Raw genomic sequence first — 27,927 nt, 5'->3', positions numbered from 1 at the left:
GACACGAGCCATGCTACCGTAAGTATCTATAAACGAATACATAAACATGCAAACCGCAGGAAAATATTTTGTTTATGTTTCGAAATTGTGGCAATTACAAACTTGTGGTTGATTTTGAGCCTTTTATTGCCGATTTTTGCACAAAAAAACACTGCCGCCCAGGAGGGAATACCTTACCTAGACCTAACCCATTAATGGCGCATTTTTTGGAATATTTAACGTACATGTATGTGTGTGTGTTACCTCATAGTTATTTTTCTTCATACCTTATTTTGGTTTGTTCCAAAGACGATAGTCAATAAGCCAATAGGAAGAACATACAATTAACGCTATAACAGGTAACACGCAGTAACTTTAGTCCAGTTTCTACTAATTTCCCTCCAAAAAAGGTTATATTTAAGCTGATATTATATATATTTAAAGTTCATGTACGGCGAATATCAAACGAGACGACTGGCAAATTGGGTTACGGAGCACCAACGATTGAACCGATACAACGTGCGTGGATGCAGTATATGATGAAATAGTATGAAGATACTGTGGAACCAGTTTAATAGTTGGTTGTAACCGGTAAAAATATTTTCGTTCTAAGACCGGTTAATCAAAATTAAGATATACCACGAGCGTAAAAGTAAGTTTTGCATTTTGTTCCTCACTTTTTATTCACAATCAATGTTCAGTTTAAACAAAAATAACTGATGTTTATGTATGCCGACGCCAAAGTTTGTTTTTCTGAAAGCATTAGTAGACGAAAAATGAACATGAACTTGGATTCTGTATTTTTGTTTCGACCCCCAATTTCTTTCGGATACAGTACTCATAGTCATATATATGAATTCAGCTGTCAGATGCTGACCTCTTTGCGTATTGGGAATTATTCATACCAAAGAGTAGACAGTAACCATTTCATATATATCTTGCTTCTGTTGTCATGCCCTCATTAGTTTTGTTTGACTAAATTTATGTTGCAAACACAGATGAACTAGTGAAGGTAAAGGTGATTACAAATCAAATTCTAATTCAGATTCCCCGAAGTGCAAACGGCCAAAAACAGCTGATTAAAATAATGTTTCATCTAAAATAATTACCCTGCATCTAAAACATCTTAATTAGTTAAATCAATTACTGATTGGCATAAGTCCTAAAGAGAGTGATAAATCTCATACCAGTAAGCTTCTAAAACAACACCCTGTCATTGAAAATTACTTAAACCCATGTTTGGCACGGGCGAATTGGTCAAGAAAATGCAAGCGCCCTGGAATCTGATCCTAGCAGACATTTCGCTCCATTAGAAAATTTTCACATTCACATATACAAGCACCCAGGGTTTTGATCTTAGTGCAACACGGTTTTCAAGCGCCCTAATGATACAGATATTTAAAATCAGATGCTTTAGTACTTGGGTGCTAAAATGGCCTAGATAAGACCCTAGACATAAACTTGCAAACTCCAGCTCGCAGACAATACTTAGGCTTTGTCCTTATTTTGCTGCATTTATCAGTTTAAATAAATATATACATTCAACCTTTCTGGTTTCTAAACTATTTGCTTTTTAAACAATTTTTCCTTCAGCACACATATGATTCATAATCGACCAATGAACAATGCTCAAGGGCTGTTAGGGCAGCGTCCACAGCTAGGGCCCACACAAGGCTATGGTCAGCCACACCCCCAAGGGAGGGGACAGACAGGGCCACGTGGTCCACACTTTGGTCAGGCAAACCAAGCCATTGGCAGGAGACCAGGAGGTCAGTATTATATTGTATAGCTTGTTTATTTTGGTTCTGAAAAGAAATAAAGAAAAGAGTTGCATTTATTGTGGAAATGATTCTAGGTTTATATGCTAGAGCTTTCACAGAAGTGATGCTGACTGATACATGATGTTTTTATTGGCTTGGGCAAATATTGAAATAAAAGTGTTTTAATATCATATCAAGTAAATACTTAAATATATTATATGTTAAATTTGAAGTATATTAATATGTAAACTATTTAGTTTTAAGTAACATATGTTATTTTAGACGAATACTCTTTTTTGTCTTTAGGTAATGAGGGTCTACTAGGTAGAGCTCCAGCTGAAAATCAACGGCGGGTGTCAATCAGCCAGTCATCACAAAGTCTTCTTGAGACACCAGCCTCCAGTTTGGCGGGGAATATTCCACATAGCCGACCTTATGAGCCACAGAGCATCCACCAAGCCTTGAGTTCCCAGTCCCATAACAAGCCTACAGCACAGATGGGTTATAACCAGGCAGGACACTACCAGCAACAGCAGCAGCATCAACATCATGCCAGTGCTGGATTGCCTGCAGATTCAAACTATTATGAGGCAGATATGCCTGAAGAGCAGTATGGTGAAACCCCTTATGATCAGGACCCTTATGCTGAACAGGCCTATGCTGAGCAACAGTATGAAGCACCGGCTTATGCTGAGCCAGAAGAAACTTACCCAGAGCTGTATGCTGAGCCAGAGACTGGTTACTATGAGGAGGACATGAGAGCAGGATTGATGGAATACGCTGCTGAGCAGGTCCAAGAACCAACTGTTGAAGATTATGCTGCACATACTCCCTATGCTGAGGAACAGTATGTAGCCCCTGGGCCAAGACCTGGCCCCTCTCAGAGGAACCAGGGAAGGATGAGGCCTGAAACTGTTGAAGAATCAGCAGACTACGTGCCATACAATCGGCAAGACCAACAGTTCGGAAATAGTAGATCTGGTCCACAAAATCAGTTAGGTGGCAAACAGCTGCAGCAACAATATGGTGGCCATCAGCAGCAGCAGCAACAACATCAGCCAAAAAGCTTGCTTGGTGCGCCACCGCACATGAGATCACAGACGCAGAAAACTCCAATTCAGCATAGAATGAAACTTGAAGCCCCAGGCACCTTTGGTCACCCACAACAGCAACATCCTAGTGGAGCAGGTATGATGGAAGCACATGACCACAGGAATCAAGGCCGTGGCCTTCTGGACACCCCAGATGTTCATGGTCACAGGGATGGGTTACTGCAGAGTCCTGAGCCCAGAAGAGGCGGGCGGGGCTTACTGGAACATCTGCCAATGCAGCCACCTGTAAAGCCAGAAATACTACAACCAGGCAGTGGTGATAGAGGGTAAGTTATTTATGATGGACATGGGTGTGTTTTCATTTTCATGGTTCATACTTTTAATGGCCTGGTTCCAGAATAGCCCTCAGTTGCATAGCAGACTAAGCTAGAAAGCTTTGGATTGGCTATTTCATTGGATTATTATAAAAACTGTTTATGGGATGATGGGATTTTTCTACATTAGATTTTTACGACACAAGTCCAAAATGAATAAGGGAGGCATTGCACACATATTGATATTAAGTTGCAATTTGGTAATAAGTTGCAATCTATAGTGGCTGTTTGGCAAATTTGTTTAGAAAAAAATCTTGTTATTGTTGACTGTCATTAATTTTTGATAATGAAATGTTTCATGTTTGTCTGGATAATTATTGCAGGCCTAGGTCGAATGAGAGAGAGAGGAGGGGTGGATCGAGAAACAGTCGATGGCAACCAAATGAGGAAGAGGGTTCAAACATCACAGAGCAGATGGAGCGGGCTAGCAGACTGATGGACAGGGGGCGGGGGCGGGACAGGGGTGTTGGACAGGAGATTGGGCGTGGTCAGGAAAGGGGGAGGGGTAGCAAGCAGAATGAACAGATAGATCTACTGAGCAAGGCCAGCATACAAATGCAGCTTTTGGAGGAAGAAAAGGCAAGAATGGTTGACATAGAGCAACAAGAGAGGATAATGATGATGCAACAGCAGCAGGCACTGATTGTGCAACAACAGCAGGCACAGTTGCTACAGCAACAGCAGCTGTTCCAGCAGCAGCAACAGGCGCAGTCATTGCTGGGAATGCCAGGCTCCGGAAGTGGGAACATTCCCAGTCTGTTAGATATGTCTACCTCTCGTGGTGTACAATCCCAGTTGGGCAAGAGGCCGGGGATGCCTGCAATGGCTGTTGATAATAAGAGACCCAAGGTAAAGGTAAGTAATGGTGTGGTTTGGGGCTCAAAATTGAAGTTTTTCACTCTGTCACTTCTTCACTCTCTTTCCCAGGCTTAAAAGAATGTTCATAAAAATATGTAAAAATGCTTGTTTACCCATTTTAAACCCATTTCATCCTTTTTTAAAGGCTTAAATGTAATTGATCTTTACTTCAAAGGTCCAGTTACACATACTGGAAGCTGTTAAGACTTCTTATAAACACAAATGTGAGTGTCCAAGAAAGTAAATGGACCTTTTGATTGAATTTCACCAATTAAAGGTAATGAAAAGCCCTATAACATTCAACCAATTTTATTAAAAATAAATAAACCTCCATAACTGAAATTTAAGCATCTAATTCAAAGCAAGATTAGTCTTACAAAGAAGATTGAAATATTCCATGGGCTATTTATGTTGATGTAATTCTGTTTTGAGCGGTTCTTCAAACGGCAGTACCTTTGAGTCCTAGAGATCTGTATTCAACATCCAGTGGAACATTCCAAGTACCTTTGAGCCATGGAGATCTGTATTTAACATCCCATGGAACATTCCAAGTACCTTTGAGCCATGGAGATCTGTATTTAACATCCCATGGAACGTTCCAAGTACCTTTGAGCCATGGAGATCTGTATTTAACATCCCATGGAACGTTCCAAGTACCTTTGAGCCATGGAGGTCTTAATTCAACATCCCACGCGTGGTTTGAGTACCTTTGAGCCATGGAGGTTTGTATTCAACTTCCCGTGGAACATTCCAAGTACCTTTGAGCCATGGAGATCTGTATTCAACATCCCATGGAACGTTCCAAGTACCTTTGAACCATGGAGATCTGAATTCAACATCCCACGAGTGGTCTGAGTACCTTTGAGCCATGGAGATTTGTATTCAACTTCCCCAGGAACATTCCAAGTACCTTTGAGCCATGGAGATTTGTATTCAACTTCCCGTGGAACATTCCAAGTACCTTTGAGCCATGGAGATCTGTATTCAACATCCCATGGAACGTTCCAAGTACCTTTGAACCATGGAGATCTGTATTCAACTTCCCGTGGAACATTCCAAGTACCTTTGAGCCATGGAGATCTGTATTCAACTTCCCCAGGAACATTCCAAGTACCTTTGAGCCATGGAGATTTGTATTCAACTTCCCCAGGAACATTCCAAGTACCTTTGAGCCATGGAGATTTGTATTCAACTTCCCGTGGAACATTCCAAGTACCTTTGAGCCATGGAGATCTGTATTCAACTTCCCGTGGAACATTCCAAGTACCTTTGAGCCATGGAGATCTGTATTCAACTTCCCGTGGAACATTCCAAGTACCTTTGAGCCATGGAGATCTGTATTCAACATCCCACGAGTGGTCTGAGTACCTTTGAGCCATGGAGATCTGTATTCAACTTCCCACGAGTGGTCCGAGTATTTTTGATCCATGATAATCTGTATTCAGCATCCCGTGGAACATTTCCAGTATAGTTTGAGCAATGGAAATCTGTATTCAACATCACATTGAAGGGTCCAAACATTGTTCTAAGCCTTTGATAGAATCCAACTGCAAGTGGCCTAATATTCACCCAATTCAGATACTCTAGACATTATGAGATGTCAGAAAACTATTGGAGAGGTTGTCTTACAGGTTTGTACAGTGATGTTGGAATATATTTTTAAATTCAACACAGTTTATTCCATTCTTTATCGATGAAAGGACAATTTTACTTTTGGACATAAGCCCCAAGATGAAATACTGCATCTTTGGATTAGGAAATGGAAATACAACAGGAACTCGTCTCGATGTTCTGATCTGATTACATCAAAGCTGTTATGAACAACATTCTTTTATTGGCATTGCATGTCTAGAGGCCTCCTATGGTATGTTTTGTATTGTACACAGACAGTTACCAAAATGTGCTTTATTATATGCTAAGCTCCGGTATGTGCTAAGATCCAATGTTGTTGTCATTTATAACTATCACAGAAATGAGCACATGATTTCCCAACGGCATTGTCACACTTAATTAGGATATAAAGACATGAGTTTCCTGACATAACGAAATGTTAGATGCAATACCTATACACACCTGATGCCATTTTTTGTCATGTTTTGTCAGTTTGGCTGAACAGAATATACAGCACCTAATGAAATTGCCGGACCAGACGTTAAACAGTCAAATTGTGGTGTTATCTTTGTTCAGCTGATACAGATGACAAAAAGTCAATAAAGTGGGGACTGGTGAAAACTTGAGGACTGACTGAAAGCTGAAAGAGAACTGTTAATTGGTGATGTTCCTCCCGCCTCTGCAGACACATTGTGGGCAAAGATTTTGTACAGGCTGCAGCTGGAAGAAATGGTGGATCCTTGCCCTTTAGTCAGGAGGGAGCAGCCCTTATAGATCTGCATGAGAGCAAAATATGTCATATTAAGAAACATCTGCCTTTCAAGTTTAATAAACTCAATTAACATAACATGTTTAATGGTTTGCAAATGTGCAGCACCATTTAAACAATGTTTCTTTGTATGAATATACTTGCCTTTATTATCCATTTTTCTACTTTTTAGTTCCACAATTCCATTGTGTTTTTTAAACATTCCTTGTTATTTATCAATGCCTTGAAAAGAGTGTTTGCTCTCTTTTCCAATATTTCTCTGCTGATGAGAAATGTCATCCTGCCTTCGTTGTCACGTGATGCACTGTATACAGAAACCAAGAAACCAGTCTAACCCATCAGCTTAGTCTGGTGAAATTTGAGTTGATTTATAAAAAAGAAATTTACTGTGAACAAATACCAAAAAATTTGGAAAATGTGTTTAAGGCTTGTACAATGTATTTGTCTGGCTTTGATTTATATCAACCAATTGTGAGACACTTAAAAAAAGGATATACCCCGGTACAGCCCAGTTTGATTTTACAATCATTGCTTACACTTTCTATAAGGAAGAACAAATCTAGCTTCAGGAATCTCAAAACTTTAATTTTAACATTCTCTTGCTGCAGGATAATCATGTTACCATCAAATAATTGACCAACTGGTATTGAGAGTATTCAGCAATGATGGTTGGTAGTTTCCTGATGGACAGACTATTTGGCAGAGCTGCAAGTTCCCTACATGTAAAACTTAACACTTATGTAACAGCAGCACGCTCGTGTCTGGCAATTTTCAGCATGATGTACGCTCTAGGGATCGCCAAACCAGTAGCAGAGATAAAGATCGTAGCAATGACATTCGCAGGAGATCGCCTGATAGGTCCCGAGACAGAAGGAGTCGACCCAGACACTCGCCTGTTTCTGCTACAAATAAGCCCAGAGATCGCAAGGACTCAGGTATTTTTCTTCAAACCTTTTCAGCTTATCCCTCCACAGTTGACATTGCTAGTCAGCAGTCTTTGGCAAGGACTTGAGCCTGCAAATTCCCTCGGTTAACTGTTTCCAATGTTCTCTGCTCTTAACTCTGCTCACTGACAGAGGTTTGTCAACTGAGCCTGTTATTTGCAGAATGGTCAATTTTTAAATGAACTGGATAAAGAACAAAATATTGGCCTTGGCCCTTAAGTTGCGCCTCAAGTCTACATTGAAACTGTGACATTGATGTAGTTATATTTACCAAAAGCATGGTTCATTGATATTATACCTCATTCTTGGATGCTTCCCTTGGTTGCTTGGATATCTCTCGGATGGCCAAGTACTAGTTATTTTCTTGGATACGATCTTCAGTTGGTTTTCTAAGAACATGTATTTAACCATGTTTTTTGGCAAATCAAATCTCTGAGTCTGGTTACTTGGAATAAACTTAAAGATTGCATTTACTGATATATATTTCAAAAATTGTATCCTCGGTTTGGTTTTCAAAAATGTTATTCTTCTCTTGAGAAGCAACCTGTAACTTGAAATTTGGTTGAAATAAATGGTTTTGATCTCCCCCAGTTTATGTTTTGTATAGAGGTACTGTGAAGTTGTCCTGCCAAATTTGTAACTATTGTGTCATATATCATGTTTAAAACACTTAGCAGAAGAGTTGGTGAAAAGTATAGAGTAAACATAATGAAGTTACATGTGTTAATTTTCTTACATTCTTGGAAAGTACATGGACAGAAGTACATCTTCCATGGAGGATTAACAATGGTTATTGAATGGGCATAAGTGTAAACTTGTTGTTGAGTTGGTTTCAGAAGTTTCTCCCTTCATTTAAAAAAATATCGTGCTCATATTTGTTGTGTTTTGGGTTTGTGATTTTCATGCCTGGAAATTGAGGGTAATTCAGCAGGGATTTTGATGGCATTTTGAAACACTACATTGCAACGTCCAAATATAAATACTGATTTAACATCTTCTCATTCTTCATGAAATCACTACCACTTCCTTAAACCTATCTTGATCTCTGATTGGGGTCCAGGGGTACGGGACGTATTCAGTATCATTCTTATACTTGTACTTAGACATGCAACAGTTATTCAATTAAGTCCATTGGCCAGTTATTTTAACAGTCCAATCAAAACACTTGAAATTAAGTGAAATCTATGGTGGTTATTGAATACATGGAAGATTGACACAACGCCAAACAAACCTCATCATTCATGTATAAATTTACAACTGTTAAACCATTGGAGAGATTAAATGGTAGCGTGATAACTCTGGACAGACAAATGCATATTAATTTGGAGTCAATAAACCTGTTACAAAATATGTAAAATTTTATCAAGGGCAATCATCTGAAAGTTCATGAGATGGTGGCCAAAGTTTCTTGTCAATCTTGGCCCTTTTTGGGTACTGGCAGTGGCTACATTGGTGTATCTGCTCATTGATACAAACAGATTCTGACAGAAATCATTTATTCATGAACATTTGTATTTTCCCTACCACACTGTTCAGTTTTCAAGTTCATTTTCAAAAATTCAGTTCTGCATGGTCAGCTTCAAGGTTGGAGTTGAGCCTGAACTTGTGTCATATGTGCATCATATTTTTGCATTTTCTGTTGTCTAATTGTTCTGACACACTTTGAACGAGTAGCAGATAGGAGTTATATCCCTTTGTTGTTATGTTGCCATTGTATTGGCATAGTAGACTCATCCTTTATGAAGGTAAATTCCACCCTATCCAACTTACTTTCACTGTCAGTTAACCCTGTACATGTGTCACCGACACTTGAGGGTAAACTACGAAATTCCATCTTTAGCTATGGTAAATCACCTGCTTTATGACATGAAAATGGTTTTCAAAACATCAAAAGCAGTTTTCAGACACCTTCAGGAGAGTTGCAGTATCTACAAGTATGTCTGAAAGGGTTTGTAAACAATCCATACATACATCAACTGAAACTGTTCTATATAACAAAAAAACTTCTTAGAGTTATGATACACTTTATTGAAGAATACTTTATTATTAATCTGGGGGCCTTCGAAAATCTTAGGAGCAGATTCCAACAGTAGCGCTACACTGTTACTACAGGTACAAAATGGCTTCTCATATACTCGATTAACAGCCCCGTGGCGCAGAGTTATACATAATACATGTTTCAGGTACAGATCTGGCATGATATGTAATAAAATTAAAGTTTGTATGGGATCAGATTTTAGTAGCATGTTGAATTGACAATGTTTTAAAGAATGATTTTTTTTTTGCAATGTACATTTATCTAAACCTGTGTATACCATGTACGCCAGCATGTTTCCCTTAATGTTGCAGGGCGTGACAGCAGGAGAGGTAGTCACCAGGGTAGCAACAGGGATCGTGGAAGGAATGATAAAAAATCAGCTGATGATAAGAAAAAGAGTGATAAGAATACTGGTATGTTTAAAATCTGGGAGCAGTTTAATCAAGAATCAAGGAGTGATTTTACCTTTGAGATATTTTATAAAGTAGCACTGACTGATGTAAATCTCTGTCACATGTAGCTAGGAAATTGCTTCTAGGTTTTTTGGTTACAGGGAGGTTATAAATAAAAAAAATATTAAATAAATTTAAGGAGATGGTATACCTCTAAGAGTCTTTATTTATGAGCAGACACTTTACATCTATATGAACTGCATTATTTACGAAGTAGTCCATGAAATGTGATTTAATTGCATGCTTTTTTTCAAATATTTACTCAACTGTAGAAAATAACCTTTGATACAGGTAAACCCTCCGACAAGAAAGAAGATAGGAAGTCAGCTGGTTCAGGTAAAACTGGTTCTACTGTTGACAACAAGATGAGGGTTACCATGGAGATAACTGAGGAGTATGACCCCGCCAACCCCACTGAAGGGGTCATCCCCATGCAGACCGGGGATGCTGAGGTTGGTGAAGTCCCTTTACCTGTTTTAGTTTTACTTGTCGTTTTCTTATCAAGTTTTAGTCAGTGATTTTGTTCAGCTTTTTTGTTGGCAAAATGTTTAGTGGTCAACAATCTTTTGAAATGTTTATATGAAACATAGTGTACACATGTTCTGCACTTGACAACATGCACATTTAGTTTCAACATATTTTACTCAACTCAACTCATCTATCAGACAATGCAACATTTTACATCATACTATTAAAATATTATATATGCATGATATATTGAAACAGATTGAAATAAAATCAGAGCTAATAATGTTTCTCTCTGGTTTGCAAATTCATACCGCTAGCTAGTGCAATATATCCTGCTTCAATATTTGTTGAATAATGTTCTTCTATTTATACTGGCTGAGCATTTGCATCAACAGGCAGTGCTTCTAATCTTTTACATGTTCATGATTGGCATTTCACATTTAGATCTTATTAATTGCACTGGGACAGTGAATAATGAAATGAACTCCTGTTGATCAAATTGCCAATTAACTTCAGTTGATTTCGAAAGAAACGTTAAGAAGGGCCCCACAATTTTTTTGGCTGCCTTGTTTTTGGTTTTCCTTACACTTCAAAAAGTTGAGGATATCATTAAAGCGTAATAAGTCTGCTCACAGTAACAATACTCTCGTTTTAGACAAGTTCTATTTCTCAAACTTAAATATTATCAGATTTATGGCCCTTTGTTTAAACTTGAAAAGTTTGTAAATCAATTTATTTTTTACAAAACTTGTTTTCAAATGTATTGTATGAATCTGTTGCATCATTATAATTACTGCAATGTGTAGGACCAGAATGCAATGACCCGTTGTTCCCTAATTTTTTCCCTTCATTAGAAAAAATATGCTTAAAAAACATCAATGGAAATTAAATAATGATTAAACAGAATAACATGTTTGACTGATGAATGTTTTCAAGAACCTTAACTCTGTGACTCACTGTTCCCTTATTGTCTCCCCGGAAATGATTGGTTGTAGCAAGTGGACTTCCTTTTAATTTGAACTGATACAATTTTGTAAATATTTGATATTATAACTCTCAGAATATGTTATGACAGTTATAAAATGTAAAAGCATTACCAAAAAAGAATTTAAGGGGAGCAATAATTGAATATAGGTTGATGCCAAAAATTAATACATTTTATATTATCGATCATTAAAAGCAAATAAGTTTCAAAAAAATGTATTAAAAAAAGAAATCGGCATCAATTTTTACTGTGCCCCTTTAATGATTGTAGTAAATCATTCATATCATTATAATTTTACAAAATGGGGGAAGGTGAGATTGTTTATTTTATGATTCCACCAGTAATACCATGATTTAATGTGCAAAGCATCATAATTTTATGATATGCTTTTGAACAGGTTAAGCAAGAACCTTCAACAGTTAAGGAAAAAGATTCGGGTATTAAAGCTGAAGCTGTTGCTGCTAAAACACCGGCTGAGAATAAAGAGAACCCTGCCAAGGAAGGTGTTAAAGATGACAAGGGAGACAACTCTGATAAGGATGAGAAGAAGGGAGACAAGTCAGACACAGGCAAGGAAGATAAACAGGATATCAGCCTCACTGTGACGGTCAACAAGAAGGGGCGTTCTGTCAACGATTCTGACAAGGTAGGAATGTCTGTTAAGTTATAGATGTACATATACTACAAAATCATGGACCTTAAAATTTGGGTTTATCTAATTTGCTTGTTACATTTGAATCATTCATGATTGTAAGTTCACCAAAAGTAGCATCTGTATAAAAGGAACAGGACTGGTATATGTTTGATTGTACAACTGTTAGGCAATACATGCAAGTATAATGCATGTATATAGTGTGATAGGCAATACATGCAAGTATAATGCATGTATATAGTGTGGTTGTTGTTGATTAGGTGGATAGTAATAAAGTTTCATCGCAAATTTGTATCTATGATAATGTGACTTGAAAAATGTGTTTCAATTTTTGATTTCCCATGTGTTTTCTTCACACAGAATTGTGATTTTTTTCCTGATTTTTAGCTCGACTATTCGAAGAATAAGGAGAGCTATACTACTCTCCCAAGCGTCGGCATCAGCGTCGGCGTCACCCCTTGGTTAAGGTTTTGCGTGCTAGCACACATAGGTTAATATCTCAGCAACTACTTGAGGTATTGCATTGAGACTTTATACAATGGTACTCAACCATCCAACCTACTTAATTAACCAAACTCTACTTTGCATTTAATGCCAATAATAGGCCTTTCTTATTTGACTTAGAAATTCTGGTTAAGGTTTTACGTGCAAGCACACAGGTTAATATCTCAGCAACTACTTGAGGTATTGCATTGAGACTTGATACAATGGTACTCAACCAGCCAACCTACTCAATTAACCAAGTTAGATAACTCTGGTTTGCATTTTATGCAAAAAATAGGCCTTTATTATTTGACTTAGAAATTCTGGTTAAGGTTTTGCGTGCAAGCACACGTAGGTTAATATCTCAGCAACTGCTTGAGGTATTGTATTGGGACTTGATACAATGGTACTCAACCATCCAACCTACTTAAATAACCAAGTAAGATAACTCTAGTTTGCATTGATTTTAATGGCCCCTTTTTTATTCAACATAGAAATTCTGGTAAAGGTTTTGCATGTTACCACTTTTAAGTCAATGCTTCAGCAAATACATCATGTATTGCATTGAAACTTTACACACAGGCTCCCAACCATTTAACCTTCTTATTTAATCAAGTAAGATAACTCTATCTTTCATATTATATAATGTTTGCCCCTTTATTATGTGACTTAGAAATTCTGGTTAAGGTCTTGCATGTTAGCACACATAGGTTAATATCTCAGCAAATACTGGATGAATTGCATTGAGACTGTATAAAATGGTACTCAACCATCCAATCTACTTAAATAACCAAGTAAGATAACTATGGAATAGTCAAGTACGCTGTCTCTGTGACAGCTCTTGTTCTTTCATATTTTCCACTGTGAATTATCTGCTCAAGCATACTGTCTACAGTAAGATTTGGAACACATCTTTATTTCAGGACTCGGACAGCAAGTCTAAGAAGAAGCGGATGTATACGTGCCAGGTGTGCACTATTGACTGCTTTGATATGGAGGTAAGAACTAGTTGTAGTTTGTGTGCAGTATTGACTGCTAGGATGAGGAGGTAGGGGCTAGTTGTAGTTGGTGTGCAGTATTGACTGTTAGGATGAGGAGGTAGGGGCTAGTTGTAGTTTGTGTGCAGTATTGACTGCTAGGATGAGGAGGTAGGGACTAGTTGTAGTTTGTGTGCAGTATTGACTGCTAGGATGAGGAGGTAGGGGCTAGTTGTAGTTGGTGTGCAGTATTGACTGCTAGGATGAGGAGGTAGGGGCTAGTTGTAGTTGGTGTGCAGTATTGACTGCTAGGATGAGGAGGTAGGGGCTAGTTGTAGTTTGTGTGCAGTATTGACTGCTAGGATGAGGAGGTAGGGGCTAGTTGTAGTTGGTGTGCAGTATTGACTGTTAGGATGAGGAGGTAGGGACTAGTTGTAGTTTGTGTGCAGTATTGACTGCTAGGATGAGGAGGTAGGGACTAGTTGTAGTTTGTGTGCAGTATTGACTGCTAGGATGAGGAGGTAGGGGCTAGTTGTAGTTTGTGTGCAGTATTGACTGCTAGGATGAGGAGGTAGGGACTAGTTGTAGTTTGTGTGCAGTATTGACTGCTAGGATGAGGAGGTAGGGACTAGTTGTAGTTTGTGTGCAGTATTGACTGCTAGGATGAGGAGGTAGGGACTAGTTGTAGTTGGTGTGCAGTATTGACTGCTAGGATGAGGAGGTAGGGACTAGTTGTAGTTTGTGTGCAGTATTGACTGCTAGGATGAGGAGGTAGGGACTAGTTGTAGTTGGTGTGCAGTATTGACTGCTTTGATATGGAGGTAAGAACTAGTTGTAGTTTGTGTGCCGTATTGACTGCTAGGATGAGGAGGTAGGGGCTAGTTGTAGTTGGTGTGCAGTATTGACTGCTTTGATATGGAGGTAGGGACTAGTTGTAGTTTGTGTGCAGTATTGACTGCTAGGATGAGGAGGTAGGGCCTAGCTGTAGTTTGTGTGCAGTATTGACTGCTAGGATGAGGAGGTAGGGCTAGTTGTAGTTTGTGTGCACTATTGACTGCTTTGATATGGAGGTAGGGACTAGTTGTAGTTGGTGTGCAGTATTGACTGCTAGGATGAGGAGGTAGGGGCTAGTTGTAGTTGGTGTGCAGTATTGACTGCTTTGATATGGAGGTAAGAACTAGTTGTAGTTTGTGTGCAGTATTGACTGCTAGGATGAGGAGGTAGGGGCTAGATGTAGTTTGTGTGCAGTATTGACTGCTAGGATGAGGAGGTAGGGCCTAGCTGTGGTTTGTGTGCAGTATTGACTGCTAGGATGAGGAGGTAGGGCCTAGCTGTAGTTGGTGTGCAGTATTGACTGCTAGGACGAGGAGGTAAGAACTAGTTGTAGTTTGTGTGCAGTATTGACTGCTAGGATGAGAAGGTAGGGACTACAGTCAAACCTGTATTAAGTGGCCACCCGTGGGAAATGATCAAAGTGGCTGCTTAAGACAGGTGGCCACTTAATCCAGGTTTGACATTTCTGCCACTTTAGCTATATTCAGAGATGGAGTATGTATCTTAACCACCACCTCACACCACAATCAGTAACATCTGTATCAATATTATTGAAGAAGGTTGAATACAAAAACATTTGTATAGATAAAATTACTTTATTTCCAATTTATTAATAAAATATATTAGATAAATGTCGATACAAGGCATAAACAAAACACAACACATATCAGTCTACAGCTAGGATGAGGAGGTAGGAACTAGTTATAGTTGGTGTGCAGTATAGACTGTTAGGATGAGGAAGTAGGGACTAGTTGTAGTTGGTGTGCAGTATAGACTGTTAGGATGAGGAGGTAGGGACTAGTTGTAGTTGGTGTGCAGTATTGACTGCTAGGATGAGGAGGTAGGCCCTAGATGTAGTTGGTGTGCAGTATTGACTGTTAGGATGAGGAGGTAGGGACTAGTTGGTAGTTGGTGTGCAGTATTGACTGTTAGGATGAGGAGGTAGGGACTAGTTGTAGTTGGTGTGCAGTATAGACTGCTTTGATATGGAGGTAAGGACTAGTTGTAGTTTGTGTGCAGTATAGACTGTTAGGATGAGGAGGTAGGCCCTAGATGTAGTTGGTGTGCAGTATTGACTGCTAGGATGAGGAAGTAGGGACTAGTTGTAGTTGGTGTGCAGTATTGACTGCTAGGATGAGGAGGTAGGCCCTAGATGTAGTTGGTGTGCAGTATTGACTGTTAGGATGAGGAGGTAGGGACTAGTTGGTAGTTGGTGTGCAGTATTGACTGTTAGGATGAGGAGGTAGGGACTAGTTGTAGTTGGTGTGCAGTATAGACTGCTTTGATATGGAGGTAAGGACTAGTTGTAGTTTGTGTGCAGTATAGACTGTTAGGATGAGGAGGTAGGCCCTAGATGTAGTTGGTGTGCAGTATTGACTGTTAGGATGAGGAGGTAGGGACTAGTTGTAGTTGGTGTGCAGTATAGACTGCTTTGATATGGAGGTAAGGACTAGTTGTAGTTGGTGTGCAGTATAGACTGTTAGGATGAGGAGGTAGGGAGTAGTTGTAGTTGGTGTGCAGTATAGACTGTTAGGATGAGGAGGTAGGGACTTTTTGTAGTTGGTGTGCAGTATAGACTGTTAGGATGAGGAGGTAGGGACTAGTTGTAGTTGGTGTGCAGTATTGACTGCTGGGATGAGGAGGTAGGGACTAGTTGTAGTTTGCGTGCAGTATTGACTGTTAGGATGAGGAGGTAAGGACTAGTTGTAGTTGGTGTGTAGTATTGACTGTTAGGATGAGGAGGTAGGGACTAGTTGGTAGTTGGTGTGCAGTATTGACTGTTAGGATGAGGAGGTAGGGACTAGTTGTAGTTGGTGTGCAGTATAGACTGCTTTGATATGGAGGTAAGGACTAGTTGTAGTTTGTGTGCAGTATAGACTGTTAGGATGAGGAGGTAGGCCCTAGATGTAGTTGGTGTGCAGTATTGACTGCTACGATGAGGAAGTAGGGACTAGTTGTAGTTGGTGTGCAGTATAGACTGTTAGGATGAGGAGGTAGGGACTAGTTGTAGTTGGTGTGCAGTATTGACTGCTAGGATGAGGAGGTAGGCCCTAGATGTAGTTGGTGTGCAGTATTGACTGTTAGGATGAGGAGGTAGGGACTAGTTGGTAGTTGGTGTGCAGTATTGACTGTTAGGATGAGGAGGTAGGGACTAGTTGTAGTTGGTGTGCAGTATAGACTGCTTTGATATGGAGGTAAGGACTAGTTGTAGTTTGTGTGCAGTATAGACTGTTAGGATGAGGAGGTAGGCCCTAGATGTAGTTGGTGTGCAGTATAGACTGTTAGGATGAGGAGGTAAGGACTAGTTGTAGTTGGTGTGTAGTATAGACTGCTAGGATGAAGAGGTAGGGAGTAGTTGTAGTTGGTGTGCAGTATAGACTGTTAGGATGAGGAGGTAAGGACTAGTTGTAGTTTGCGTGCAGTATTGACTGTTAGGATGAGGAGGTAGGGACTAGTTGTAGTTTGTGTGCAGTATTGACTGCTAGGATGAGGAGGTAAGGACTAGTTGTAGTTGGTGTGTAGTATAGACTGTTAGGATGAGGAGGTAAGGACTAGTTGTAGTTGGTGTGTAGTATAGACTGTTAGGATGAGGAGGTAGGGAGTAGTTGTAGTTGGTGTGCAGTATAGACTGTTAGGATGAGGAGGTAAGGACTAGTTGTAGTTTGCGTGCAGTATTGACTGTTAGGATGAGGAGGTAGGGACTAGTTGTAGTTGGTGTGCAGTATTGACTGTTAGGATGAGGAGGTAGGGACTAGTTGTAGTTGGTGTGCAGTATAGACTGTTAGGATGAGGAGGTAAGGACTAGTTGTAGTTGGTGTGTAGTATAGACTGTTAGGATGAGGAGGTAGGGAGTAGTTGTAGTTGGTGTGCAGTATAGACTGTTAGGATGAGGAGGTAGGGATTTTTTGTAGTTGGTGTGCAGTATAGACTGTTAGGATGAGGAGGTAGGGACTAGTTGTAGTTGGTGTGCAGTATTGACTGCTGGGATGAGGAGGTAGGGACTAGTTGTAGTTTGCGTGCAGTATTGACTGTTAGGATGAGGAGGTAGGGACTAGTTGTAGTTGGTGTGCAGTATAGACTGCTAGGATGAGGAGGTAGGGACTAGTTGTAGTTGGTGTGCAGTATAGACTGTTAGGATGAGGAGGTAGGGGCTAGTTGTAGTTTCCGTGCAGTATTGACTGCTAGGATGAGGAGGTAGGGACTAGTTGTAGTTGGTGTGCAGTATGGACTGCTAGGATGAGGAGGTAGGGACTAGTTGTAGTTTGTGTGCAGTATAGACTGCTAGGATGAGGTGGTAGGGGCTAGTTGTAGTTTGTGTGCCGTATTGACTGCTAGGATATGGAGGTAGGGCCTAGTTTTAGTTTGTGTGCAGTATTGACTGCTAGGATGAAGAGGTAGGGACTAGCTGTAGTTTGTGTGCAGTATTGACTGCTAGGATGAGGAGGTAGGGACTAGTTGTAGTTTGCATGCAGTATTGACTGCTAGGATGAGGAGGTAGGGACTAGTTGTAGTTTGCATGCAGTATTGACTGCTAGGATGAGGAGGTAGGGACTAGTTGTAGTTTGCATGCAGTATTGACTGCTAGGATGAGGAGGTAGGGACTAGCTGTAGTTTGTGTGCAGTATTGACTGCTAGGATGAAGAGGTAGGGACTAGTTGTAGTTTGCGTGCAGTATTGACTGCTGGGATGAGGAGGTAGGGACTAGTTGTAGTTTGCGTGCAGTATTGACTGCTAGGATGAGGAGGTAGGGACTAGTTGTAGTTTGTGTGCAGTATTGACTGCTAGGATGAAGAGGTAGGGACTAGTTGTAGTTTGTGTGCCGTATTGACTGCTAGGATATGGAGGTAGGGCCTAGTTTTAGTTTGTGTGCAGTATTGACTGCTAGGATGAAGAGGTAGGGACTAGTTGTAGTTTGTGTGCAGTATTGACTGCTAGGATGAGGAGGTAGGGACTAGTTGTAGTTTGCATGCAGTATTGACTGCTAGGATGAGGAGGTAGGGACTAGTTGTAGTTTGCATGCAGTATTGACTGCTAGGATGAGGAGGTAGGGACTAGTTGTAGTTTGCATGCAGTATTGACTGCTAGGATGAGGAGGTAGGGACTAGCTGTAGTTTGTGTGCAGTATTGACTGCTAGGATGAAGAGGTAGGGACTAGTTGTAGTTTGCGTGCAGTATTGACTGCTAGGATGAAGAGGTAGGGACTAGTTGTAGTTTGCGTGCAGTATTGACTGCTAGGATGAGGAGGTAGGGACTAGTTGTAGTTTGTGTGCAGTATTGACTGTTAGGATGAGGAGGTAGGGACTAGTTGTAGTTTGTGTGCAGTATTGACTGCTAGGATGAGGAGGTAGGGACTAGTTGTAGTTGGTGTGCAGTATAGACTGCTAGGATGAGGAGGTAGGGACTAGTTGTAGTTTGTGTGCAGTATTGACTGCTAGGATGAGGAGGTAGGGACTAGTTGTAGTTTGCGTGCAGTATTGACTGCTAGGATGAGGAGGTAGGGACTAGTTGTAGTTGGTGTGCAGTATAGACTGCTAGGATGAGGAGGTAGGGACTAGTTGTAGTTTGCGTGCAGTATAGACTGCTAGGATGAGGAGGTAGGGACTAGTTGTAGTTGGTGTGCAGTATTGACTGCTAGGATGAGGAGGTAGGGACTAGTTGTAGTTTGTGTGCAGTATTGACTGCTAGGATGAGGAGGTAGGGGCTAGTTGTAGTTTGTGTGCAGTATTGACTGCTAGGATGAGGAGGTAGGGGCTAGTTGTAGTTTGTGTGCAGTATTGACTGCTAGGATGAAGAGGTAGGGACTAGTTGTAGTTTGCGTGCAGTATAGACTGCTAGGATGAGGAGGTAGGGACTAGTTGTAGTTTGCGTGCAGTATAGACTGCTAGGATGAGGAGGTAGGGACTAGTTGTAGTTTGCGTGCAGTATAGACTGCTAGGATGAGGAGGTAGGGACTAGTTGTAGTTTGCGTGCAGTATTGACTGCTAGGATGAAGAGGTAGGGACTAGTTGTAGTTTGTGTGCAGTATTGACTGCTAGGATGAAGAGGTAGGGGCTAGTTGTAGTTTGTGTGCAGTATAGACTGCTAGGATGAAGAGGTAGGGACTAGTTGTAGTTTGTGTGCAGTATAGACTGCTAGGATGAGGAGGTAGGGACTAGTTGTAGTTTGTGTGCAGTATTGACTGTTAGGATGAGGAGGTAGGGACTAGTTGTAGTTTGTGTGCAGTATTGACTGTTAGGATGAGGAGGTAGGGACTAGTTGTAGTTTGTGTGCAGTATTGACTGTTAGGATGAGGAGGTAGGGACTAGTTGTAGTTTGTGTGCAGTATTGACTGTTAGGATGAGGAGGTAGGGACTAGTTGTAGTTTGTGTGCAGTATTGACTGCTAGGATGAAGAGGTAGGGGCTAGTTGTAGTTTGTGTGCAGTATAGACTGCTAGGATGAAGAGGTAGGGACTAGTTGTAGTTTGTGTGCAGTATAGACTGTTAGGATGAGGAGGTAGGGACTAGTTGTAGTTTGTGTGCAGTATTGACTGCTAGGATGAAGAGGTAGGGACTAGTTGTAGTTTGTGTGCAGTATTGACTGCTAGGATGAGGAGGTAGGGACTAGTTGTAGTTTGTGTGCAGTATTGACTGCTAGGATGAGGAGGTAGGGACTAGTTGTAGTTTGTGTGCAGTATTGACTGCTAGGATGAGGAGGTAGGGGCTAGTTGTAGTTTGTGTGCAGTATTGACTGCTAGGATGAGGAGGTAGGGGCTAGTTGTAGTTGGTGTGCAGTATTGACTGCTAGGATGAGGAGGTAGGGACTAGTTGTAGTTGGTGTGCAGTATTGACTGCTAGGATGAGGAGGTAGGGACTAGTTGTAGTTTGTGTGCAGTATTGACTGCTAGGATGAAGAGGTAGGGACTAGTTGTAGTTTGCGTGCAGTATAGACTGCTAGGATGAGGAGGTAGGGGCTAGTTGTAGTTGGTGTGCAGTATTGACTGCTGGGATGAGGAGGTAGGGGCTAGTTGTAGTTTGTGTGCAGTATTGACTGCTGGGATGAGGAGGTAGGGGCTAGTTGTAGTTTGTGTGCAGTATAGACTGCTAGGATGAGGAGGTAGGGACTAGTTGTAGTTTGTGTGCAGTATTGACTGCTAGGATGAGGAGGTAGGGACTAGTTGTAGTTTGTGTGCAGTATTGACTGCTAGGATGAGGAGGTAGGGACTAGTTGTAGTTTGTGTGCAGTATTGACTGCTAGGATGAGGAGGTAGGGACTAGTTGTAGTTTGTGTGCAGTATAGACTGCTAGGATGAGGAGGTAGGGACTAGTTGTAGTTTGTGTGCAGTATTGACTGCTAGGATGAGGAGGTAGGGACTAGTTGTAGTTGGTGTGCAGTATAGACTGCTGGGATGAGGAGGTAGGGACTAGTTGTAGTTTGTGTGCAGTATTGACTGCTAGGATGAGGAGGTAGGGACTAGTTGTAGTTTGTGTGCAGTATTGACTGCTAGGATGAGGAGGTAGGGACTAGTTGTAGTTGGTGTGCAGTATTGACTGCTAGGATGAGGAGGTAGGGACTAGTTGTAGTTTGTGTGCAGTATTGACTGCTAGGATGAGGAGGTAGGGACTAGTTGTAGTTTGTGTGCAGTATTGACTGCTAGGATGAGGAGGTAGGGACTAGTTGTAGTTTGTGTGCAGTATTGACTGCTAGGATGAGGAGGTAGGGACTAGTTGTAGTTTGTGTGCAGTATTGACTGCTAGGATGAGGAGGTAGGGACTAGTTGTAGTTTGCGTGCAGTATTGACTGCTAGGATGAGGAGGTAGGGACTAGTTGTAGTTTGCGTGCAGTATAGACTGCTAGGATGAGGAGGTAGGGACTAGTTGTAGTTTGCGTGCAGTATTGACTGCTAGGATGAGGAGGTAGGGACTAGTTTTATTTTGTTGCTGTTCACTTGAGTGATTATGTAAACAGCTAAACAGCTAAATTATGGCGTAAGAGTTACCTTTATTCACAGGATCTCTTTTATCTCTATAACTATTAGATTTACTGAGTGAAGTTTTTGTACGTATGAAATACTATTATAGTGTTTTTTCCTAAAACTGGTATTCATATTTATCACATCTTTTGCTAATTTATATAGAACTTCTCTGTCAAACAAGTGTTTTGTATTAAACATTCCTGTAAACAAATAACAGGAGTTTTCCAACATCAAAAGATATGCTTTGCGACAGGATCTGATATGTAGAATTTGATATGTATATATAACTCTGTTCTAAAAGCATGAATTTTATTCAGCTGTACTTTTTGCGTATTTCTAGAGTTTTTCCCGACACATGAGTGGCCAGAAACATCGAACGAATATGAGCGTGGTTACCATGGCGCAGGCGTCCACCCTGGACCTTGCCAAATCTCGTTCCCTGGCAGAGGAGCACCTTCGACAGATAGAGGGCAGCAAAACCACTAGGAAAGAGTGAGTACACTTGGAATTAGTGCACTTGATGTACAGAATTAAATCGGGTGTTTTGGCTGGAAAATAAAAATAGTTGACCAATATGCTGAGTTTAATCACTGAACCATGCCGAAGGATATAGATAATTATTATATGATATACAGCCCCTTGGTTGACTTAAACATGATGTGAGATTTTAGTTGTCTTCCTAAACAAGCTAAATTACTGTATATAAATACCACCCACTTGTTCTCCAGGCTACGGTGAAGGATTAACATGATAGTCATGTGAGCTTTTAAGATGTCTTCTGAATCAAGCTGAAGTTTATAAATATCATGTACTTGTTCTCCAGGCCATCTAAGGTGAAGGACAACCATTGTAGGACTTGTGACAAGAAATACATTGGGGCTTTCAAGGAACACAAGATGACTCCCGAACACAAGGTATAATTGTTGTGTATGATGAAAAGGATTATGGTTCTTTATGGTTTAAGTGTTGTTTTGGCAGCAACATCTTAGACTCTGTGATTGTAAAAATCTATTTACCGGTACATGTTCTGTCCTTTTCACTAATCTGTGGCTTCTTTGATGTCTGACTTAGATGACTAACTCTAAAAGTGATGTTTAAATTTGTGAAATCTTACATTATTTTAAACCATTTTTTGATATGTTTAGATGAAAGTAATGATGTTTAATCCATGGGGAATTTCATCATTAAAAAAAATCCAATGAAATTGATTTATAAATGTTTATTCCCTTTTTCATGAATTTAAAGTCACCTTGTCAATTTTTAGGCCCGAGACGACCGTGCAAAGGCTGGCTGTAAAATCTGCAAGGTGACCTCGTTCAGCGGCTTTCCTGATCTCCGTAAACATCTAGAGAGTGCCTGGCATAGAAAGGTAACTTCTTCCTTCCATACTCCTTCTGTTTCTTTTAGAACAGATCACCTATGAATTGGTATTTAAATGATTTAACAAATGACTGTATTTATTTGTCTATCAATATTAGATGAAATACATTTTGGTCAATGGTGTGCAAAAAAACTTTAACCTTGACCATAACTCATTCATAACTCATGAATTAAAGGTATCCAAATGAAACTTGTTACATGTGTTGATAGAGACAATGTACATTGTTGGGTGGCAGCTTTCCCATCGCAAGGTTTTCGTTTAATAGATTTTGAACTATTCAGCGTAGAACCTTCAATCTTGGTATGTAAGTTGGTAATGGTCATAAGATGACCACTATTGACTTGGGTATCATTGGTGCTGACCGTTATTTGAAAGATATGAGAGTTTCTGATCAATTATTTGGTATAGAGTCATTAAACTGTTGTTGTTATTATGATCAATAGATAACCCTTATTAATTTTTGGGGTCAAAGGTCAAGATCATGGTGAAGAAATACAGTAGTTTAAAATATAATCCTATGTTTGTTAACTGTTTGTTTGATTGTACTCTGGCAACTGGTCATTTGGCTTGCTATGGCTCTTCAAGATACAACATTTATGTTAGACAGAAATCACAGAATATGAGATTCCTCAGTATTGTTACTAGAGAAGGAATAAAGACATACTATCAAAAATTATGAATCTCTATCTCTCTGTCTAACAGTGGGTGTTGTATTTTGGCAGAAAGTCAGGCGATCTGATTGGCCAGAGTGCAGGCTGTGTAACCAGAAGTTCAAATCCCCACGCAAGTTTGTACAGCACTGTAAAACAAACAGACATAGAGAGGTACTTAGTAACAACTGAAATGCTTAGTTGGGATGACAAAGTAGGGATAAAACAAAACAAAAACTTAACATTGATCATGGGAGAAAGTAAAAATAAAATACTTGGAACTCGTTTGATTTCACCCATCACTTCCATACTAAGTTCATGTTTTAAATAACATCATAAAAATTAACGCTGGTTCCATCCAGTGTCATTATAGCCGAGCGTTCGAAATGTCAATGCTGAGTTGTTTTCCATTACCGATAAGTTGAATGCCCGCGACTGGGCAATCTGCAATCAGTATCCACTGCAGTGTAGCTTAACACCCCCAATTGTGTATAATAAAAGTAATGTCCCAATGAACATGTGGCTTCAATGTATATCAATACACAACTTAAATTATGTGTCACATTGAGAGGGTATGGGTTTAAATGCTTGCCACTAGCAGTCTTCAGTAGGTGCTCTATAAATAAATGGTGACAATGAAATGATTGTCATTTGAACAAATTGCATGTCTGTTTTTCAAAATTTATATCAATTAAAATTATTGGAGGATATTGATTACTTCGGAACTTTTTGCAAAGGTTTTCATTCTAAAGTCTTAGGACTATAAGAAAGTTTAACTCATGCAGCTATATTTATAGAGGACCAATGTTGTTGTTTTTCAGTGGAACATCACTATTTTTTCTAAATTAATTCCCCATATATATGTCTCTAAGTCACACAATATTACTACACTTTAGAACTTGTGCATACATTATGGATTTCTTTATTGATTCCTATTAATATCACTTGAAACCAACCATTAACCTCTACGTAAATAAATTTATTTTGTTTCCATGACAACAGAACAAGCGAGCTCTGAAGTCAGAGGACCAAGAGAAGGATGAGTTAGCAGATCTTGTTACCTTGGATACCGTCGGCTTTGATGATGATGCTGTGAGTTTTTAATACATTTTGGACTAGGAATTGTTTTATGGAAACAAAAGAACTGCCATTTGTAGTTTTCATAACCTTTGGTTAGCATTAAACAATAACACAGAAAGGGAATTGATACGCAAATTTAGTTAAGGGGAATGAAGAATTATTCAACAGAAATAATTTTAATACATTCAATAGTTTCAGTCTTTCCTCTGTCATTCTTCAATTCTTACATTACCGGTATCTTTTGACTTTTGCAACTGTTTCAAGTCAAATTATATGAATAATATATGTAATTATATATAGTTATATATAATTTAAATTTTAAACAAATCGCCCTTAATTTGAAGCAATGACATTTTACCAATACACATGTCATATATTTCTCTGAACAACATTAGCTACCTTTGTACCAAAGTACATATACTACTTAAAATGAGCTAAAAAATCACTTTCAGCACCTTTTATTGGAAATATGTCCGCAAATGAAATAGTGAGGAGAGGATTATCATTCTCTTTATGAGAGTTGTGATGTAGGTTGAAACAATGAAGGTTAACATATGTAATCAACAAACATTCCTAGACAAATTTCTTTTCATGCATAGTAACTTTTTCTGCTAGTAAATTTACTCCCAAGTCCCAATTGACACAGGCTGGGGATGGTAAGAAGACCAAGTCAGCCAACAAGGATTCCATGAATGAGGCTGTAAAATCCCCATCTGCTCCATCGACTCCTACAACTTCATCCACTTCATCTGTTCCTTCTGCTCCATCCGTTCCTTCCACTCCATCTGCTCCATCTGTGTCATCCACACCACAGAAGACGGAGGAAGAGCTTGAGATGCCGGGGGATTATGAGGCCACCGTCTGCTATGGTAAATATACTGTTGAATCTGTTTTCCTTTGGTTTGTAGAGGTGAACCAGCAATGACTAAAGTTTCAATGCACACATAGCCGGGACTATAGACATTCCCAAAAGAACACAACAGTAAGATGGTAGATATAGAAAGGATGTTGGCTCGACAGAAAAATAATCTTTATGTTTACATTCAAATATTTACAATCCTTCTGCAGTTTCTTAGATTAGCTCATAACCTTTAAATTGGATTCATTTTGAATAAGGATTGAATCTGTGTATGCCGTTGGTTCATGATGGTATACATCATATTTTAAAGTATTTTGACTTCACTAACTGCATTGAATAAATGTTTTCATACATAGATGAACCGCATTACCTCAACATTCAATATTTATATTTACACTGATTATATGCAAAACAAAATCCTGGATAAATTTTTTATAACACTGAAACATCACACTTCCAAGGCAATTGAACTTATAAATTCAGCTTTTTTCAACAGACTTTACATGTGACAATAAATGTAAGGTACATTGTATACGTATCTTAAGATATAACCTGGATTGATAATCAATTTCAGGTCAGTCGTTCATAGTGCCTGTGTATGGGTTCTTCTGCAAGGTGTGTAGCAAGTTCTACAACAATGAGCAGGCAGCAAAGGTCACACACTGTCAGTCCAAACCACATTATGAGAAGGTCAAGGTAAGAATGAGGCTCAAATATGCTAACTTTGATAACATAGCACTAATTTACTGCCGTACTCCATAGCACAGGAAAAGTGTTTAGTGTTCATTGGTGTTAATGTTCATTTGATGAACATTTTAAATGGTGCAACATATACATCATTATTATACCGGTACATAATAAAAAAAAGTTAATTAAGAGCTCTATTGTTAAAATGCTCTATTCAGCTAAAAAGCATAAGTTGTGCTATGTTAAGGCTTTGATTTACCAAACTGTTCATATGAGTATCTTTGAGTCCTTGTTTGTTCATAAAAGTAAGTAAAAAGTAAAAATTGTTGTCAACATAAATCAGTGAACAAAATTATATAAGGTGTGAATGTTTTAAATTTATATAAAACTTAAGACATAATAATGAAAAATGACAGTGACATTATTTTACGTTTCCAGACTGCCATTGCAAAGAAACTGAATGCCAAAAAAGCGAAGGCAACACCAGCCAAAACTAGCACCTCTGATAACTCAGCCAACCAATCAGAAACCAATAGTCGAAGGGAATCAAGAGCTGAATCCAGTAATGAGGACCAGGCAGGGAAATCCAATGAAGAGGCACAAGACGGGGAATCCAACACAAAAAATGAGACCAGTGGAAACAGTAAAGAGGCACTGAATGGGGAAGACAAAGAGGCAGCAGAAGGGGAGAAAACTCCTACAGAAGGAATTGAAACCAATGAGGAAGGTAGCAAGGACGGTAGTACAGGCACCGAAGGAGAAAAGTCAGACAATCCTGATAACACAGATACTCCTGAACAAAAGGTATTTGCAATTGTATTGTTTATTTTGATCATGGGTGAAGATTCCTCAAATGGATTAAATAGGCCATGTAAAACTATACCATTGGGATGCAAATATAATTTAGCAACCATGCATCTTTCTAAATAAAACTTATTTTTTCTTGTTATTTCTTCAATAATTTTATGAAACACTAAGTGACATTGACTGATAATTGTATTGATAGCTTCTTTATTGCAAATTTTGTTTTTGCCTTTTAATAGGAGGACAACAAACCTGATGAGGAGTCCAATCCAGGGGAGACAACTATGGACAAAGGTGGAGATGAAGAAACAGCAGGGGAGGATATGGAGAAAAATGAAGAGGAGTCAGGGGAGACAATGGAGGATGGAGAAAGCCAGGAAATGTTTGTGAATGTCAGTGAGAAGTCTTCAACCCCTAAGGCCAAACGGGGTGGGGCTTCTGGAAGGGGCCCAAGGGCTAGAAGGGGGCGCAAAAATAACTGAATTAAATTTGTGTTTTAAATTGCCAAAAAACAAATTGTGAAAAATATGATACTTTAACATGACACATGTACATGTGATCTTCTTAATCCTGTTTTGTGCTCAAAGGACAAGTTTAAAACATGTCGGCTATATTCAGGGCTCATGTTAACCACAAATCACACTGATAAGAGTAGGTTATAAAGATAGTGAAGTGTTTATTTGTGAGTTGTCAATAAACCTTAATGTAACAAAGAGATATTCACAAATGATTAATGTCGAACTGATACTTAAACTTGAACTGGTAGCTTCAAGTACCAATAAAAGTAGAGATGTATATACACAATCACTCTGTTCATGTCATTTTGTAGGTAATTGAAGAAATCATTTTGTTTTCTGTCATGTTTCAAAGAAAGTAAGGCTAAATGTTATAAAAGCAATTTAAGCATTGCAGTGAACAGAACAATCATGTTGCAACTTAAGTATGAGGCTCAAAATACAGGATGTTGAATTTTTCAATCTTACTAGATTGTTGTTGAACTATAGTTTATTGGTATTTGTATGCAATTTTCATAAAAATAAAATGACTTTTAATCACA

General features: G+C 39.4%; 1 protein-coding gene across 2 annotated transcripts; it reads left to right on the top strand.

Moving 5' to 3' along the window:
- Positions 1-573: 573 nt before the first annotated feature.
- Positions 574-27,927, top strand: LOC128224095 (zinc finger CCCH domain-containing protein 13-like). 2 transcript variants are annotated; one of them, XM_052933753.1, is made up of 18 exons: positions 574-631; positions 1,573-1,748; positions 2,046-3,117; positions 3,489-4,020; positions 7,179-7,338; positions 9,697-9,798; positions 10,129-10,289; positions 11,688-11,936; positions 13,349-13,423; positions 21,750-21,901; positions 22,233-22,323; positions 22,674-22,778; positions 23,513-23,614; positions 24,443-24,532; positions 25,167-25,389; positions 25,954-26,075; positions 26,505-26,870; positions 27,110-27,927. In XM_052933753.1, exons 2-18 carry the CDS (start codon positions 1,580-1,582, stop codon positions 27,350-27,352), a joined length of 4,014 nt encoding a protein of 1,337 aa, XP_052789713.1. In that variant the 5' UTR covers positions 574-631; positions 1,573-1,579; the 3' UTR covers positions 27,353-27,927. The 2 variants fall into 2 exon arrangements, with proteins under 2 accessions (XP_052789713.1, XP_052789714.1); XM_052933754.1 differs by lacking the exon at positions 23,513-23,614.

The sequence above is a fragment of the Mya arenaria genome, chromosome 17 (assembly GCF_026914265.1).
Source record: "Mya arenaria isolate MELC-2E11 chromosome 17, ASM2691426v1".
NCBI lineage: Eukaryota > Metazoa > Mollusca > Bivalvia > Myida > Myidae > Mya > Mya arenaria.
The sequence above is the reverse complement of the archived record's forward strand: the minus strand, read 5'-3'. Positions and strand labels throughout refer to the sequence as shown.

Excerpts from the sequence above, each read along its gene's own strand:
- LOC128224095 (XM_052933753.1), top strand. The coding sequence starts at position 1,580 with ATGATTCATAATCGACCAATGAACAATGCTCAAGGGCTGTTAGGGCAG. Across the intron at positions 1,749-2,045 it reads CATTGGCAGGAGACCAGGAG|GTAATGAGGGTCTACTAGGT; the intron begins GTCAGTATTATA and ends TTTTGTCTTTAG. Across the intron at positions 23,615-24,442 it reads AAACAAACAGACATAGAGAG|AACAAGCGAGCTCTGAAGTC; the intron begins GTACTTAGTAAC and ends CCATGACAACAG.